Source organism: Halichondria panicea, chromosome 9 (genome assembly GCF_963675165.1).
Source record: "Halichondria panicea chromosome 9, odHalPani1.1, whole genome shotgun sequence".
Lineage (NCBI taxonomy): Eukaryota > Metazoa > Porifera > Demospongiae > Suberitida > Halichondriidae > Halichondria > Halichondria panicea.
This window is the reverse complement of record NC_087385.1, coordinates 5,864,872-5,879,778: the sequence shown is the minus strand read 5'-3', so window position 1 is coordinate 5,879,778 and position 14,907 is coordinate 5,864,872. Positions and strand designations below refer to the sequence as shown.

Below are 14,907 nucleotides of genomic sequence, written 5' to 3'. Positions count from 1 at the left end.
ATGTGATAAGCATCCTGCATGATTGAAATGTGGGCTGTAACTTAACTAGCTGTTGATGTTAGCTAGCTACGTACCTAGCTCTCAAGCTCAAGCTTTAAAAGTATATACAGCAGTCAGCAGTCAGTATAAAGTGACGCTGAGCTCTATCTATACCAAGCAATGCCAATGGATAGGGAAATTGCAAGATCGTTTCTGGACTGGTCCACAGAGGAGGTAGCAAAGTGGCTGAGCACACTGGGTCTCTCACTCGACTATTCAGAGCAGTTTAAAGGTATGTAGTGGACAGAATGCATCATCATGAGCTTCAGTATTTGTATTAGACAATTACAAACAATGAGGTCTAGCTCAGCTCAGCTAGCTCCGGCTCCCACGAGCTCCTTTGTGTGTGCAATCATGCATGATAAAGTAAATGCCTGCTCTGTCTTGTATGTATATATGTCAAACTATATCCGTCTCTTCCTCACAGATCACCGGATTACTGGAGAAATCCTCATCAAGCTAAACTCTGCTGCTTTAGGTAACCTAGTGCATACATGTATGGCATAGCAATACGGCATGTGGCAACAGCTTTCTAGCCAATTGATCACTGCATTATACGGAACAATTTGGCAACTGCAATAGCAACACAACATAAATGATCCGAGTATTTAGACTTGGGGTAAACAGCATTGTTCTGTGTGAATTGCAAACCAACTACAAATGTGGTTAAACTGTACACCACTAAAATCCAGTTATGATAAGTGCCTGTGGCATAGGGCACACCACAGTTTACTTAGCTAATTAACAAATTTCATAGTGCATCCCCTTCTATATACAGATGAGTTACGGATCACGGAGGGAGGTGATCGAGTTAAGATCCTCCAACAGATCACCACAATGCGAGCTGATCTCATCATCGACTCGCCTGCTCGACGAGTGAGATCACCTGCTAAGTTGAGACGATTCAGCGAGACTCTCACACGAACAGCCTACTCGCCCAACCACAGGCTAACCAGGCCCAAGTACAGCACTGGTACTTTGGACCAGCGTACCTTCTCCCCCACTAAGAGAGGCCACACTCCTATCAGCCCCAAATACATGGAGGGCTTCACTCACATCTCACCGGACTCCCTGAGCTTGGAGAGCCCGATCAGCTCTGGGATGAACTCTCCTACAAAGTTCCGAAGTCGAGATGTCAGTCCCCACGAGGGTGTGAGTGTGGAGAGGAGAGAGAGGGAGCTGGTCAACAGGCTCAAGGCAACTGCCACACTACGAAGTCACAACATGAGGAGGCTCTCCAGGAGTCTGGACAGCTTGTTTCAGGTGTGTGTGTGTTTCGTATACTAAAATCTGTTGTATGTTATGATATCAGTATCATAGCATGCAACAGCCTAACCCTAACCCAACGTAATTTTTTCACTAGAGTTCTACGTGTATGAGCATACCCAAGGCTTTTAATTAACGAATAAAAAAGTTGCGGCCAACTTTCCTTAGATAAATATGCTTTGAATTATTAGTCTCAATTCATGGAACTCTTTCAAATGTAATAGGCCTCTGCATACCTCCACTATTTAGACACACTTCTTTCAGCTTTTATCTCAGCGTATTCACTCCTAGCCAACACTGTTCTGGTTGACAGTTATTAATGTGTACAGCTATTGCATGCTTTGAACTTTGTTGCAGTACGTATCAATGTTGGGTAACATCTGGAAGTAAATAGTTTGTTCCAAACAAAGTTAGGTAATTGATATTTAAGACAGTTGTATTTAGTAAATAAAGACCTCCGTTCATGACGGTAATTAGTACTGAGTCTAAGTTCCCTCTGCACCTTATTCACATTCCAATCTCAGTGAGGACATTAGCTCTTGATAGCTGCTCTTCCTACTAGACAGAACATGCATGAAACCCTTCTGCTGCAATAATGCTGTGGCTTCTCATGGAATGCACTCTGGCTTCCACTGCATAGTTTCACATTTATTGTTCTGTATGTACTGCAATAGAGAGCATTCGATTTGCTAATTTCTTAATGTGTGTGTGTGTGGCTAGGCATGGTGATGTATCCTGTACGTGTCTGTGTCTTGTCACTATACACTCAATGTGTACGAAACCCATGTCAAAGGGACTGGTGAATGGCCAACGACTGTATTCTTTTGTTACCAGGAATTAGAAGCAACGTTGTGGTACAACAATCCTCTTGTTGAAACAAGTTGATAGCAGTGACAATACAATGCCGAGTTGTGAGCAACAGACTAGCACCTGAATAGATATAGAAACCTCTATTGAATAATGTGTTATCTGATTATAATAGGATCACAAAGTACATTTAGTAATGGCTATTGGTACCGTCTTTGCAGGAAGGGGAGGACATATTCAGTATCTCGGCTAAAGCTGAGTTCCAGGAGAACTGCAACTCACGACTGGTATATATCCTGAGGGAAGAAAACACAGCTCTCAAGAGAGACTTGGAAACCTACTACCAGAGAGTCAGAAAGCTGCAGAAAGTAAGTGTTCTTTTTATTGTGATTGATTTTGTGGTGAAGTAATGATTGACTCTGATAAAATGTTAGTGAATACTGTACATCACACTGTCCCCCCTACTACAGTTGGAGCAGGAGATTGAGCACATACGCGAGGGCCAGTGGATGCTGGAGGCAGGCACCAACAGGAGGGAGAAGCTTGAAGGTGCTCTGAGGACAAAGCTCGAGAAACAAGTCCGTAGCCTCAAGGCGGAAACTGTTCACCTTAAAGGTAAAGGTTGTTGTGACTCAGCCTGCCATGAACATGTCATTAGGGTCAGGGCCAAACACTATGTTTGATTTGCTCATAGCTTAATTCGAGGCAGAGAGAGAGATGTATGGGTGTAGGTGCGTGTGCCCTTATTATGGAGTGTTGATGCAATAGTACTGTGGCATGCGGCAGGATGTAAACAAGCTAGCTCTTTGATATGCTCCACTGACTATGTTTGGTTGTAATGTTATTAAAGGGAATCATGGAACACTGTGAATTAATTTGTGTGGTATGCCATTAGGTAATGGATTGAATGCATGGAGGTATACTGCTCGCTAGCTCACTGAGCCAAATGATCGTGTGTGTGTGTGTGTTTCTGCAGCTGAGCTTCACAGGAACAAAAAGCAAGATGGGAAAGGAGATATCAAGAACGGGGTATGTGGTACGAAACTGGTTAGCACTCACTAGTTACTCTACAGTACTGATACCTAGATAACCTCCATTCCCGTGCTAACACAGTCGTTATTCTTACAGGAGGTGTCCAGCCCGAGCAGGTCTAAGGAGATACGCAGAAGAGACACCATGATCATGAGACTAATAAAGCAAAGTAAGAATGCACCTCTTTTTAGCCTCCCACATTACCTTCTCATGTACTGTTCCTTTTGGCTACTAACGAGTCTATTGTCGTGTATGTTGTATTTGGAGCTTTGTGGGTTGGCTATTTCTGACTATATATATACATTTCATCTTGCTTGTTATTCCTGACTATGTGCATTTATCTTTGCTTGGTACTACCTCCAGATAAAGAGTCCGTGGCTGCTCGTGAACAGTTAGAGAAGGATCTCCATTCCACTAGAATACAACTCCAGGAATGGGACAGAGGTGATGGAGCTGGTGGGGAATCTACTTCCGATTCCCATACCGAGAGAATCAATTCTGAGACAGAAGTGAGTACACTGAATCACCAATCATTATACGTACAAAGAAGCCCAAAGCAAAATCACAATTTTTTTCTTTCCTCCTCAGAAAAAGATGTCCCAGATGTACTCCCAAAGCATAGACAAGCTCAAGTCAGTGCTGTCGGCCATGCAGAGCATGAGTGCTAAGAGGGAGAAGCTTGAGAAACACTTGAGAGGGCAGCTGCTGGCTGAGATCCAGCGACTCAAGGGTGGCTCAGTGGGTGGCGGGAGTAATGGCATAAAGAAAACACCTGCAGACCTCCTTGTAAAGGTTGCCACTCTGGAAGCTGACCTAATCAAGGTATGTATGTATATAGTGGGCATTCCAACTGTGTTTTCTCTTGAATGTAATATTATCTGTAGCTACATTTATCAACTCATGTGCAATGTTATGGTACCTGAAACAAGAGTTCATGTTAACTGCACGTCTCCCCCCTTCCAGTGGGAGCAAAGGTGTCTGGAACTGGTGGCAGAGAAGCAGATGGCGTTGGAGGCTGCAGTCATTCCCAGGGACTCTCGTATGGAGCAGTTGGAGAGGACAGTTTCAGAACAAACAGTGACCATTCAAGAACTTTGTCACCAGAGATCCTCGTACATATCTCAACTCACCGACACAAACAAGAAACTGGCAGAACTCGAAACAAAAGTCTCCTCTTTGCGACAAACTGTAACCGAGAAAGATGCTGTTATTCAAGCTCTCCAACATTCGTTCCTTGACCCGGAAGACCTGAGTCAAGACGAGTATACATTCATGGGCTCACCCGTTCTACACCACTCTCCTGTAGCTGCCAAGAAACTAGGGTTCCCTCTAACCGGAGCTCAAATGGATATTGACGGCACCGTATCCCTTCCTGGCGACATCACCTCGAGTTACCCCATCTTCCCACATTCTCCACCCACGAGAAAGAGAGGTCTTCCCAACGGTGCATACGCCGCTAGAGGACACATGAGTGAGAATCTATCCCCGGTACGAAGATACTCCGACAAAGGGGTTGCAGTTGGTCCTCGATCCCTGTCCCCTGTAAAAAGAACAGCTCCACCTCCTATGTACATGATGAAGGACCCTCCAGCTTACGGCAGTGGTGGAAACGGGTCCCCCAGTCCTCATTACAACAAACTGAACTATCCCCTCCCAGTATCAAACTCAGCTCCCAACAGTCCAAACAATCGTACTGGATTGAGGAGGGGTCGAACCTCGCATCCCAACATGCACTTCCTGCAAGTACCCTCCTCCAAATCTCCTCCTCCGTCTAGCCCTTGGAAACCACCCTTTGAGAATGGAAAATCGAATTCAGGGCCAGCAGAAATGAGGAGAAACCATTCCAAGCCTCCCCTGTCACCCAACCCTGCTGCAGACAGAGCAGTCAAATCAAAAACTCCACCCCCAAACCACAAACTGGTTTCATTTTCTTCGTCCACTACTTATAATCTGTCCCAGAAGCAACGTCATCACTCAGTGGATGATGTGGTCAAAGATCGATCCACGTCCCTTGCCATCAAAAAAGGAACACCAAATTCTATGGAACTATTCAATTCTCTGCTTGGTGATAATGCACCTCCTCAATCTCAGAGCGAGTACAAGCAAGCTATGCATACGGGCGGAGTCAGGGAAAGGGGGGTTCTTCGTCAAGGTCATCAACATTCCAAATCTTCACCTAGCTCCGAGAGAAGGAACTGTTACACTATTGTAAACTAGTTTCTAATTTATTGATGCTCAGTTTCATGTCAATTATCGTTCATGCATGTAACCCCTCACAGTAATCTTCTTAGTCATGTTTGTTCAACCGTCATACATGTATATTCACTCACACATTTTGCACAAAAGAAAAAGTACATAAAAAGAGTCTGTGCTTTAAAACTGGGTCTAAAAAAGTTGGGGATATAAAGTTTTTAGGTATACATGTATAGAAGTGTTAAGAGTCTTAGAACCAGTTTGCAAATACGAAATGATTGTTCACTGAGATGATAAAAGAGCCGACGATTGTGCCTATGAAGAGGAACCCGACCACAAACGAAGGGTAGATAGGTACACTCGCCAATTTAGCCTGGGGGGGGGGACAGGTAAAAGAATATATATGCCCATAAGTATCAAACCCAAAATAACCGTTGATTAACACACAAGCTAGATATCTTAAAATTGAACCTTCCAAACTCGCCATTTAAATGTACAGGTAAGTATTATCAGCTAGAACTGAGGGATACCCTCACAGTGAGGCAGAGATCATGCATAACTAGCAAGTGCTGTAAAGAGACTAAATCAATTCTGCTCAAACATAAACACAATGCTATGTAGTGCTTACAGTGTATCTTGTGGCATTTGTGTACTGTAGAAAAAAGTCCAGGTCCAGCTGGGGGGTCCCTGCATACACAAATGGTCGACTGGCGATCTCCAGCCCTAGCCGTCGCAGCTGTCTACAACGGGCGGTGAGTCTGGCAGCCTGGGGGTACATGAAAGAATTTATTCGTCTATGAAAAGGACTTTAAATTCACAATGATACTACAAATAGTGATTGTGTATTCAGGGAAAAAACATTTGTGGCAGCCAGCAACACACCACCTATATATACTATGTCATGTAACTTGGTGCCAAAAGAATTGCCAATCCTATGAACAAAAATAGAGGATATGAAATAAGGGGATCCTCAAGCCATCACATTTTGTAAACTAAATCGCAATGGCCTCACTTGTATAATTGGGGCAGCAGACAGCAGGCTCCACTGGAGGATGTTGCCAATGCCAACCACCACACCTAGGTAGAAGATGGGTGTTCTAGAGTTAGAGTCCATCACTGGGTACTGGGCCAGGTTGTAGATAGCTGTAGGGGGAATGGTGTGGAGGTCAAGAGAGTAGTGGGATTAACATTCTAGTAGTAGCTTACATGATAAGAAGTTGCCGATGAAGATGAACATCATGAGAGTGGTTAGTGTAGCCAGCTTGCTGTTGATCACTTCGAGGTACTTGTACGTCTGTCGAATATCCTATTGATAAACAACAGAAGGATTAAGGATTACTATGAATGTGAAACCTCCACACACCATCATACACAAACACACAAGAACTTGTACACAGTTTATCCCTGCTCACCTTGATAGCATCCTCCAAGCTGTAGGTCTTAGCCCTCACTTTCTCCATGATGCTCGAAATGTAGTATTGTATGAGCTGACTCTCGGACACGTACGTCACCACCACGGCGAAATAGAGCAGGTCAAAGAACACAAACCCCACTAGAGAGAAGAGTACGCACACGTAGCGAATAATGTTCTCTGGGACACTATGAAGCGATGTGCTGCACATGGGTACAAAATAGTGTGAGTTTATAGTTGCAAAGTTTCCCTAATGGGACCCATGTTTTGTTTTCATGTTCAGAAAAATAATTACATGTACATGTATTATGATGATTTTTGAACCAGCAACAACTACAGCTGCAAGTACATACATAAAATTATATGTACAAGGCTTTCAGAAGTTTTATCACATGACATGATTACCTAAGGATCATTTTGAAATCACCGTTATTATCAGTATAGTTAGGGCTACAGAAACCATGTTGTATTTTTAAACTCAAAAGCTTAGGCCCACCTGTTGAGAGGTCTGTTCATGGGTATAAGCAGCGCCTGTATGAAAGTGTTGTCATCCAACAGCTGCAGACTAAGGAGTCGTAAGATGTTCAAACTGATGTCCAGTATGATCCAGAGCACACCAGACACAAGGAAGTACCTGGAGCATAAGATGACAAGCATATGCTGTCACACAATGAAAACTAGACAGAATCACAATACACACAATGTACAGTATCTTAATTTTATACGCTACAATGAATAGTACATGACATTGTTACTGTATTTATACGCTACATGAATAGTGCATGCAACTAACGACTCATGAATATCAGCCTCACCTCAGCACTCTAATGATGCCCTTCTTGCTTACGTTGACCTGGCTGTGACTAAGGAACACAGTCTCAATCAGTGCAGCTAGGTGTTCGGGCTCCCCATAACGAAAAATGTACACACCATAGAGGAAGGCAGTGAGGATGAGGAGTCCAGGGATTACCTCATCTACCACTAGGTGGTCCGTGCAGTTGACCAGCAGCTGAGTCTCGTTCAAAGCAAAATAGGCCGTCTGTAGAAGAAGAGGTAACTATAGTAATACAGTTATGGACTTCAATCTTCTTGATTCAAACCTTCTAAACTATCTGACAGAGAACGTAATATTGATTACAGATAATCCTAACAATGGAATCGTTTCTATGGTAGCAGCTGTGACAGCTGTGCTTTACCTGTGTTCTATAGTAGCAGGTGAAGTTCTGTGTGATGATGGTGGCCAGGAGCACGAGGAAAATGAAGAGGGGGTAGGTCACATTGAAGGCCAGACTCAGTTTATTCCTGGCCAGGTCCAGGGCCGCCTCTCGTAACCTACGCCAACCAATCTGAAGAAGCACAAACTAATTATGAGCAAACAGGAGACAACAACAACGAAATACATGAACAGTACGTGACATGCAAACTGGATTCTGCTATTTCCATTCATAGCTAAAAAAAGAACTCACCATTTTCAGAAAGATGAGGTATGGTTTTAGGACTGTCCTCTTACACTCGAGCAGCTCATGTGATGTTGAGGAGCCATCAGTATTGATCTGAACAAGTTTATAATTATGACAACAGGTGCTCTGATATGAAGTGCATGGTAACTATCTATTATATCACGTACAATGTACATGTAGGTACATGTAAGGATATGGATTCTGAAACAACTTTGTTTAGCTTAGCTAAAGCCTCTCACTATCAATCCTAGCAATCTACAACACCCCAGACCCCCTCCCTAGCAACACCCCATGCCTGCCTACCTCCACTCTGACATAGTCTTCACCCTGACTGAAACTAAAGCGGCCATCAATCTCCCCTATGTAGGTGTTATTGGTGTCCTGTGTCCTCCTGTGGGAAGAGGGTCGCCTGTCAGTCAGCAACGAGTCATCCTCGGGGGAGATCACAGCCGACCCTCGGGACGAACCTGCACAAGGAGGGGGGAGTGTCATTAAATATGTCAAACTTTAGTTTACTACTACTAGTGACTTCACCACCTCTGGTCCTGCTGTCGTCATCATCGTTCTCGTAGAGCACGTACATGCCTCCCTCCGGGATGTACTCCTGATATTGTCGAGGGGATCGCCCCGTATCCACATCCTGACCATGCCCACCTACAGTGCATATGGAATAACAAAGCTTATCAATTTGCAATTGTAGTCCTACAACAGCAAACGCTATCAATTGTCTTTATTAATTTTATGCTTCCTATGCGTCTCAAAGACACACATAGCTAACAAACCTGGAAAGGTAGATCTCTCCCTCTTGGGTGGCTTCAAGATCCCCCCCTGACTGTGTGGTGAGGTGGAGAAGGTGGCAGCATGGATATGGCTGTCTCTGTGCTTTGTCTCTATCTCACGGGCACTGTGAATGAGGGGGGGGGGGGTCATTGAGACAAGCACAGCTCTTGATATAGCTAGCTATTTGTAGTGGCTTGTTTGTACTGTTCAATAACAAAGGCAGACTCTAGTGACTTCTATACAACAAAACTAGAGCTTTACGATATGTGTGGGTGGGTAGCTGGATCAGTAGTGAAGTCCCTGGCTAGCTGACACAGGGGCTTTGCATTTTTAATACTAGCTCATAGATACTATAAATTACACAGTGCAGTAGACATCTATGGCTAGCTGCTTACCTTGAAGGCGGCGGTGGGCTAGACATGGAGCGCTTGATGTCTGATACTTCTACTTCCACTGTGTTTATATTCAAAGCAGTCTTTGCCTCATCTGGGTTTATGTCTATCATCGGCTTCAAGTCGAAACTCGTTGACACATTGCTGCTGAATGACATGACTTGTTTGTTTACAGTTTCAGCGTTTTGCTGTTGAGAACAAGGGAAAGATCGCTATTGAAATAAAATTAATACAGTCTAGTGGATATACTCATACCATGTACATGTACATAGATCAGGTATGCTGTAATGTATATATTGCACATGACCTTATAATTCTTATATTGTATGCCGAGGGTATAAAACTTCTTTTATTTATCTTTTATTTTTATTTATCGTACAGGTCCATGTTGTACAGCATAATACAAACAGAATTTAATACAGTCCAGTAAAAATTTTCTGTCACAAGAAGCGGCCATAGTAGAACTCTGTACAGGATATAAGACAATTAAGGCTTGAAGAAAAGACAACAATTTTTACCAGAAGAGTCTTTGCTTTTAGCAGAGACGCCATGTCGTACTGGACTAGGAGGTGTGGGGGAACGTAGTGGTTGGTCAGAGTAGGCCTCCCCTCGAGACGTGTATGTGTACTCGGAGCGATCCCTGTGCGTGTGTTGGAGAGAGGCGGGTAGAGTGAGTGGGCAACGCCATCTTTGTTATAGTATTACATCAAGGCAAACAGAGCCAGCTATGATATACAATCCACATGCACTGGCCTCTTGCATAAGACCATAAAAACCAACCTTATGTCTCTCACTTTTTTCTTTTGCTCTCTGAGTAGCTCTTCACGCTCCTATATATATAATTATATAGACGATTTAAGACAATCAACAGTTCCAGAAGTGATCACTTACCAGTTGCTCGACAACCTTTAGCTTTTTTTTCTTCTGCTGATTTTTCTTGTCCATCTTAACTGTGGGTAAAACTACGCTGAATTTTGCAGATTGCAAAAAGCCATGAAAATATAAATTGTAAAAAGTGTGGGTGCGCTATACAACAAAGGTACAGTAGGGGTATTCTCCGTGAAAAATACTTTACTAAGATAGCCAATTTGCAGAATTTTTTTCACTTGAATTGCTCAACCATGATTGAAATATAGCGCACCATTGTGAAGAAAAAAGCCACAAGACACATCAAGAGAAAATGATTCAGTAGAGTGACAAGGAGATGCTTACATTGCTTGTTGAGTTGTGCTTGCATTCTCTTCATGAGCCGCTCTTTGGGGGTCATCTTGGGTTTGGCTTCTGGCACTGGGTTGGATCTAGCAAAGAATTAAGCAAGGATTACTGTACAGCACGAACACATGAATGTAACTAATTTAAGGCCCTTCAGGAAAGCTTTGAAGCACATGCGCACAACCACTTACTCATCTTCCTCTCCTCTCCTTTCATCTGCAGAGCTGTGTCTAGAACTGGAACGAGACTGATTTATTCCCAACGGGCTACTGGAACGTGACTTGGACTCGGACTTTGAGTACGATTTCTTTCGAAATTTACGGCCAACTTCAGGACTTCCAGAATTATGCCGTGAGCTTTCAGAATGAGAGGGGGAGCTTTCAGAACGAGATGAAGATCTCTTATCTCTCTGCTGATTCTTGGTGTCAGAATGGGAACTTGGTGCTTTGGGACTTCTACTCTTGGAATGAGATTTCTTACGACTTAAGCTACTAGATCTGGACCTTTTCCTTTTGTATGGGCTCTTTGAACGAGATCTTCTGTTTGGGCTTTTAGAACGAGATTGTCTGTTTAAGCTTTTGGAACGAGAGTGTCTGCTCCTATTTGGGCTTTTGGAGTGAGAGTGTCTGCTCCTGTTTGGGCTTTTGGAATGAGAGCGTCTGCTCCTGTTTGGGCTTTTGGAACGAGAGCGTCTGCTCCTGTTTGGGCTTTTGGAACGAGAGCGTCTGCTCCTGTTTGGGCTTTTGGAACGAGAGCGTCTGCTCCTGTTTGGGCTTTTGGAACGAGAGCGTCTACTTCTGTTTGGGCTCTTTGAACGTGACCTTCTGCGATATGGGCTTCTTGAATACGATCTTCGACTTCTTCTACGTGGGCTTCTGGAACGAGATCTTCTGTGTCTATGTGAACTTCTGGAAAGGGAATTTCTCCTAGAATAGCGATCCCTACTGTAGCTTCTGGACCTGGGTGTATGAGACACACCTTTGATTACACAAAAACTGTAAAATATTAACATTAAAAACACAACAACACTCTACATGTAGAGTCAAATTTTGAACACAAACCAGGCCTCGCACACTATTCAGCTTTGAGGTAGTACGGACCTCCTCCTGTGACTAGACCTCCTTCTGGGGCTAGGAGAACGAGAGTAGTCTCTTGTGGAGCGGTATCTTGAACGACCATCCCTGCACAAGAACAAGTGTCAGTGGATGGTACAGATAATAACCATTTGAATGGCACAGTTTATAGCTGCACAGTACATGTACTAGAAGCCAGCTAATACGATACTAATCATAGTAAGCACTGCACACTTACACGTACCGGTCATACCACTTTGTACATTATAATCATGACAAGTCACGACTCACCTAGATCTAGAGCGCCGCCTGTGAGAGCGAGGGGATGGTGACCTTTGAGCTCTGCGCTTTGACCTACTCGACTCGTATCGATCTTTGGAGCGACTTCTTTTCCTTTTTCTGTCCTCCCTGCTACTACCAGATGTCTTAGACTTGGTTGTCATTGGAGACACATGTGTTGGAGCGACTGGAACTTTATTGGCTGGTTCAGAATCGCTTTGCTCTCCAAATTCAGTGATGAACTCTACTTGACCTTCAGGCTCTGAATTAGAAGAAGGCGAGCTAGATTGGCTCCTGCATGATAACAAAAATAAAAGTAATTTTTTTAAAGCATAGTAAACTAATACAGTCAGCATCAAACGCTTGGTTTTCAAGGTTTTGAATGGAAGCCTATGTAAACAATGTAAGTGCTCGTACATATACAAGTACTTATCTCAATATGCACCAATTGGAAGCCAAGGTGACAATTTAAGGACATACCAGCAATACGATATCAAGTGCATGTACATGTGAGATTGACTGTGTACACCCGACCTTTCTTCGCCCTTATAAGGTTCATAGGTTGGGCTGCCACGCTGAGCATAGGAGGGGGGTGTGGGCAAACGTGGGACTATCTGTCTTTCCTTCATCTGCTTCCGTTCCTTGCGAGACTTGCGACCCTGTGAGTGAGTGAGTGAGTGAGGGTGTGCTAGATTACAGCAAGATACTCATATTATTGTATCAGGATAGAACAAACTCACTGAGAGGTTAGCCTTCTCTTTGTCAAAGATCCTGGCTTGCTTCTGCTCCTCCAGTTGACTCTTTTCAATTCTCAAAGTTCTATAATTATGTATGATGTACTAGCTAGCAACACACGCATTCTCAGTTGAAGTATTGAAGCGCAGTACATACTTCCACATGCAGCCATTGACAGATAGAACAAAATTATACACATAGTACTGATCTTACTTGCTGTAAGCTCCTGCTGGGATCCCATAGTCGAGGGCCAGCACATTTAGTCTGTCCACTTGACCTGAGGAGAACTCATCCACATCCATGTCAATTTCTGTGGAGCGTGTGTGAGTGTGTGTGTGTGTGTGTGTGTGTGAGTGTGTGTGTGTGAGTGTGTGTGTGTGTGTGTGTGCATGTGGACAGGGAGGGTGGAGTGAGATCACAGATTTTGGGCTCACCATAATTATAATAAAATACTAATTTCTCAAAGATAGTTTACAATGAACCTTTTCAACAAACAATGCATAATTATGATAACATAATATACACACAGATAGGTGTACCGTGCTAACAACATGTTTAGCATGTCATTCATGCTTATTTCCTAAGAACTCTTCAAGCACTGACCATATTCACTTTCGCTGCTAAAAGCTTTCTCCTCCTCCTCTTCTGGTTCTAAGAAGCCAGACCCGGGGTCTTCCTCAAGAACATCGGAGTAGCTGAACCCAATGGCCGCCTTCGCTCGAGATCTATATGCATGACATTGTGTGTATGCGATATGGGTCATAATGCAGGGACCAATTCGGCATTTGATGGCAGATGTGAAGCACATATATCTAACATTCATTTTAAAAGATACAACTGATAGTTCAGTGGTAACTAGGCACCCAGTGAGGAGTTAATCTAGCATGTTGTTACACTCTAGCTCCACCCACTTTTCCTTCCTGTCTCCCTTATGTTTCTTGTCCTTTGGGTACATCTCCTCGACGTCAATCTGCTTCAGGGCATTCTCCTCACCCACGCCGTGGAACAGGTTCTTGACAAGGGTCCGATAACGCTCATAGTTACATCGTGACTCCTCCGCACGCTCCTCTCGAGACAACCTGCAGGTAAGCACACGAATACTGACAGAACTGTTTGTGGTGTACATGTACTTATAATGTTACAAATATTTTTATAATGGTATATCATTGTAATGCTCGCAAAACTTACTATAAAATCTTTTATAGTATAGACTATAGATTGGAAATCTGTTCACAGAGACCTAACTGTTAAGTAGACTCACTCGACTGGTGGCAGCTTTTCTTTGTCAGGAATAGAGTCGAGGTGAATCCTAACGTCGTAACGTGAGATCACGTTGTCAGAGTCACCCTGCCACGTGATCCTGTGGGGTGAGGAAGATGCCATGATATGAAGCAACATCGGTCGATATTAGCACAAGCCCACACCACAAATGTCTAGCAAACAGTTACGAACCAATCAGGGGTAGACTAGTAACCAAAGTGTATTTCATGTGATGTGGTATATTATAATTATACTGCATATGGAGTAGTGTTAAGGGCACTAAAAGTAACAACCAAATTTAGGATCAAAATTTCACCCACTACTAATTTTTATAAGCCGAGTCTGTTAATCAATGCTTAGGCTACATATGTCATCCGTTGGGAGGTCAGAGAGATGTCGCACTATGTCTTACGCCAACTGACATCGTTGCATCCAGTTCACCCGATCGCTTGGGGTTTAGGTGCATTTTACACCGATTGCCATGGACACGAAGCAACTGGTGGGGATCAATCTTCTGCATGGAGAAAGCAATATTAAGGTTTTATGGTGAATCGTAACCAGCAGAGGTTAAAGGTCGCAACCAACTACACCATATGATACTGGTGTACCTACCAGTTTCTCATAGTGCTCTTTCCTTCGCTCAGCTCTCTTCTGATAGTCTACCATTATCTCCCGAACCTTCTTCTCCTGTTTTCTAGCAGCATGCCACATTGTAGCAGCTCAGTTTATAGCTGGCTTGACACATGCAGTATCGATCATTACCATATCGCGGCTATTTATCGAATCTATTAATTGTTCCAGGCCTGGGAGGAAAGTGTTTTTTCTCTTCTCTTTCTGATTTACACAAACTAGAATTTCATTACTCATAAGTATATGGAGCAGATGCAGTAAACAAACAGTTTGCTATCTAGCATATAGGTTATGTGCATGCAATTAGCATCGGTTGTAGGCCGAGTTTTCAACTTTTT

The 14,907-nt window shown here is 43.5% G+C and overlaps 3 protein-coding genes across 5 annotated transcripts; 1 reads left to right on the top strand and 2 right to left on the bottom strand.

Moving 5' to 3' along the window:
• Positions 1-9: 9 nt before the first annotated feature.
• Positions 10-5,508, top strand: LOC135341602 (uncharacterized). Its single transcript, XM_064538199.1, has 10 exons — positions 10-271; positions 467-517; positions 818-1,302; positions 2,334-2,480; positions 2,583-2,727; positions 3,089-3,141; positions 3,241-3,313; positions 3,508-3,653; positions 3,733-3,966; positions 4,108-5,508. Exons 1-10 carry the CDS (start codon positions 160-162, stop codon positions 5,359-5,361), a joined length of 2,700 nt encoding a protein of 899 aa, XP_064394269.1. The 5' UTR covers positions 10-159; the 3' UTR covers positions 5,362-5,508.
• On the bottom strand, positions 5,427-9,552 carry LOC135341614 (uncharacterized). Of its 2 annotated transcripts, none has more exons than XM_064538216.1 (13): positions 9,384-9,552; positions 8,991-9,112; positions 8,743-8,862; positions 8,512-8,675; positions 8,215-8,301; positions 7,945-8,094; positions 7,564-7,787; positions 7,245-7,382; positions 6,750-6,951; positions 6,544-6,643; positions 6,350-6,480; positions 5,966-6,103; positions 5,427-5,710 (listed from the first exon to the last, which is right to left on the bottom strand). In XM_064538216.1, exons 1-13 carry the CDS (start codon positions 9,536-9,538, stop codon positions 5,588-5,590), a joined length of 1,854 nt encoding a protein of 617 aa, XP_064394286.1. In that variant the 5' UTR covers positions 9,539-9,552; the 3' UTR covers positions 5,427-5,587. The 2 variants fall into 2 exon arrangements, with proteins under 2 accessions (XP_064394286.1, XP_064394287.1); XM_064538217.1 differs by having other exon boundaries at positions 8,746-8,862.
• Positions 9,553-9,665: 113 nt separating this feature from the next.
• LOC135341608 (CLK4-associating serine/arginine rich protein-like) lies at positions 9,666-14,724 on the bottom strand. Of its 2 annotated transcripts, none has more exons than XM_064538207.1 (16): positions 14,552-14,724; positions 14,362-14,453; positions 13,941-14,039; positions 13,591-13,758; positions 13,283-13,404; positions 12,893-12,989; positions 12,685-12,763; positions 12,479-12,603; positions 11,957-12,238; positions 11,693-11,773; positions 10,784-11,551; positions 10,593-10,678; positions 10,272-10,330; positions 10,161-10,210; positions 9,899-10,020; positions 9,666-9,846 (listed from the first exon to the last, which is right to left on the bottom strand). In XM_064538207.1, exons 1-16 carry the CDS (start codon positions 14,648-14,650, stop codon positions 9,821-9,823), a joined length of 2,355 nt encoding a protein of 784 aa, XP_064394277.1. In that variant the 5' UTR covers positions 14,651-14,724; the 3' UTR covers positions 9,666-9,820. The 2 variants fall into 2 exon arrangements, with proteins under 2 accessions (XP_064394277.1, XP_064394279.1); XM_064538209.1 differs by having other exon boundaries at positions 14,352-14,453; positions 14,552-14,609.
• Between the last annotated feature and the right edge of the window lie 183 nt (positions 14,725-14,907).

What these genes read in the sequence shown, in the direction of transcription:
- LOC135341602 (XM_064538199.1), top strand. Translation starts at nt 160, where the DNA reads ATGCCAATGGATAGGGAAATTGCAAGATCGTTTCTGGACTGGTCCACA. An exon ending in AAGGAGATATCAAGAACGGG is followed by an intron (nt 3,142 to 3,240) that starts GTATGTGGTACG and finishes TTATTCTTACAG; the next exon opens with GAGGTGTCCAGCCCGAGCAG. An exon ending in CATGAGACTAATAAAGCAAA is followed by an intron (nt 3,314 to 3,507) that starts GTAAGAATGCAC and finishes TACTACCTCCAG; the next exon opens with ATAAAGAGTCCGTGGCTGCT.
- LOC135341614 (XM_064538216.1), bottom strand. Translation starts at nt 9,538, where the DNA reads ATGTCATTCAGCAGCAATGTGTCAACGAGTTTCGACTTGAAGCCGATG. An exon ending in ATGAACAGACCTCTCAACAG is followed by an intron (nt 6,952 to 7,244) that starts GTGGGCCTAAGC and finishes ACCCATGTGCAG; the next exon opens with CACATCGCTTCATAGTGTCC. An exon ending in CATCGGCAACTTCTTATCAT is followed by an intron (nt 6,481 to 6,543) that starts GTAAGCTACTAC and finishes TTCCCCCTACAG; the next exon opens with CTATCTACAACCTGGCCCAG.
- LOC135341608 (XM_064538207.1), bottom strand. Translation starts at nt 14,650, where the DNA reads ATGTGGCATGCTGCTAGAAAACAGGAGAAGAAGGTTCGGGAGATAATG. An exon ending in AGGTCTAGTCACAGGAGGAG is followed by an intron (nt 11,552 to 11,692) that starts GTCCGTACTACC and finishes TCATACACCCAG; the next exon opens with GTCCAGAAGCTACAGTAGGG. An exon ending in AGCACAACTCAACAAGCAAT is followed by an intron (nt 10,331 to 10,592) that starts GTAAGCATCTCC and finishes TTTTACCCACAG; the next exon opens with TTAAGATGGACAAGAAAAAT.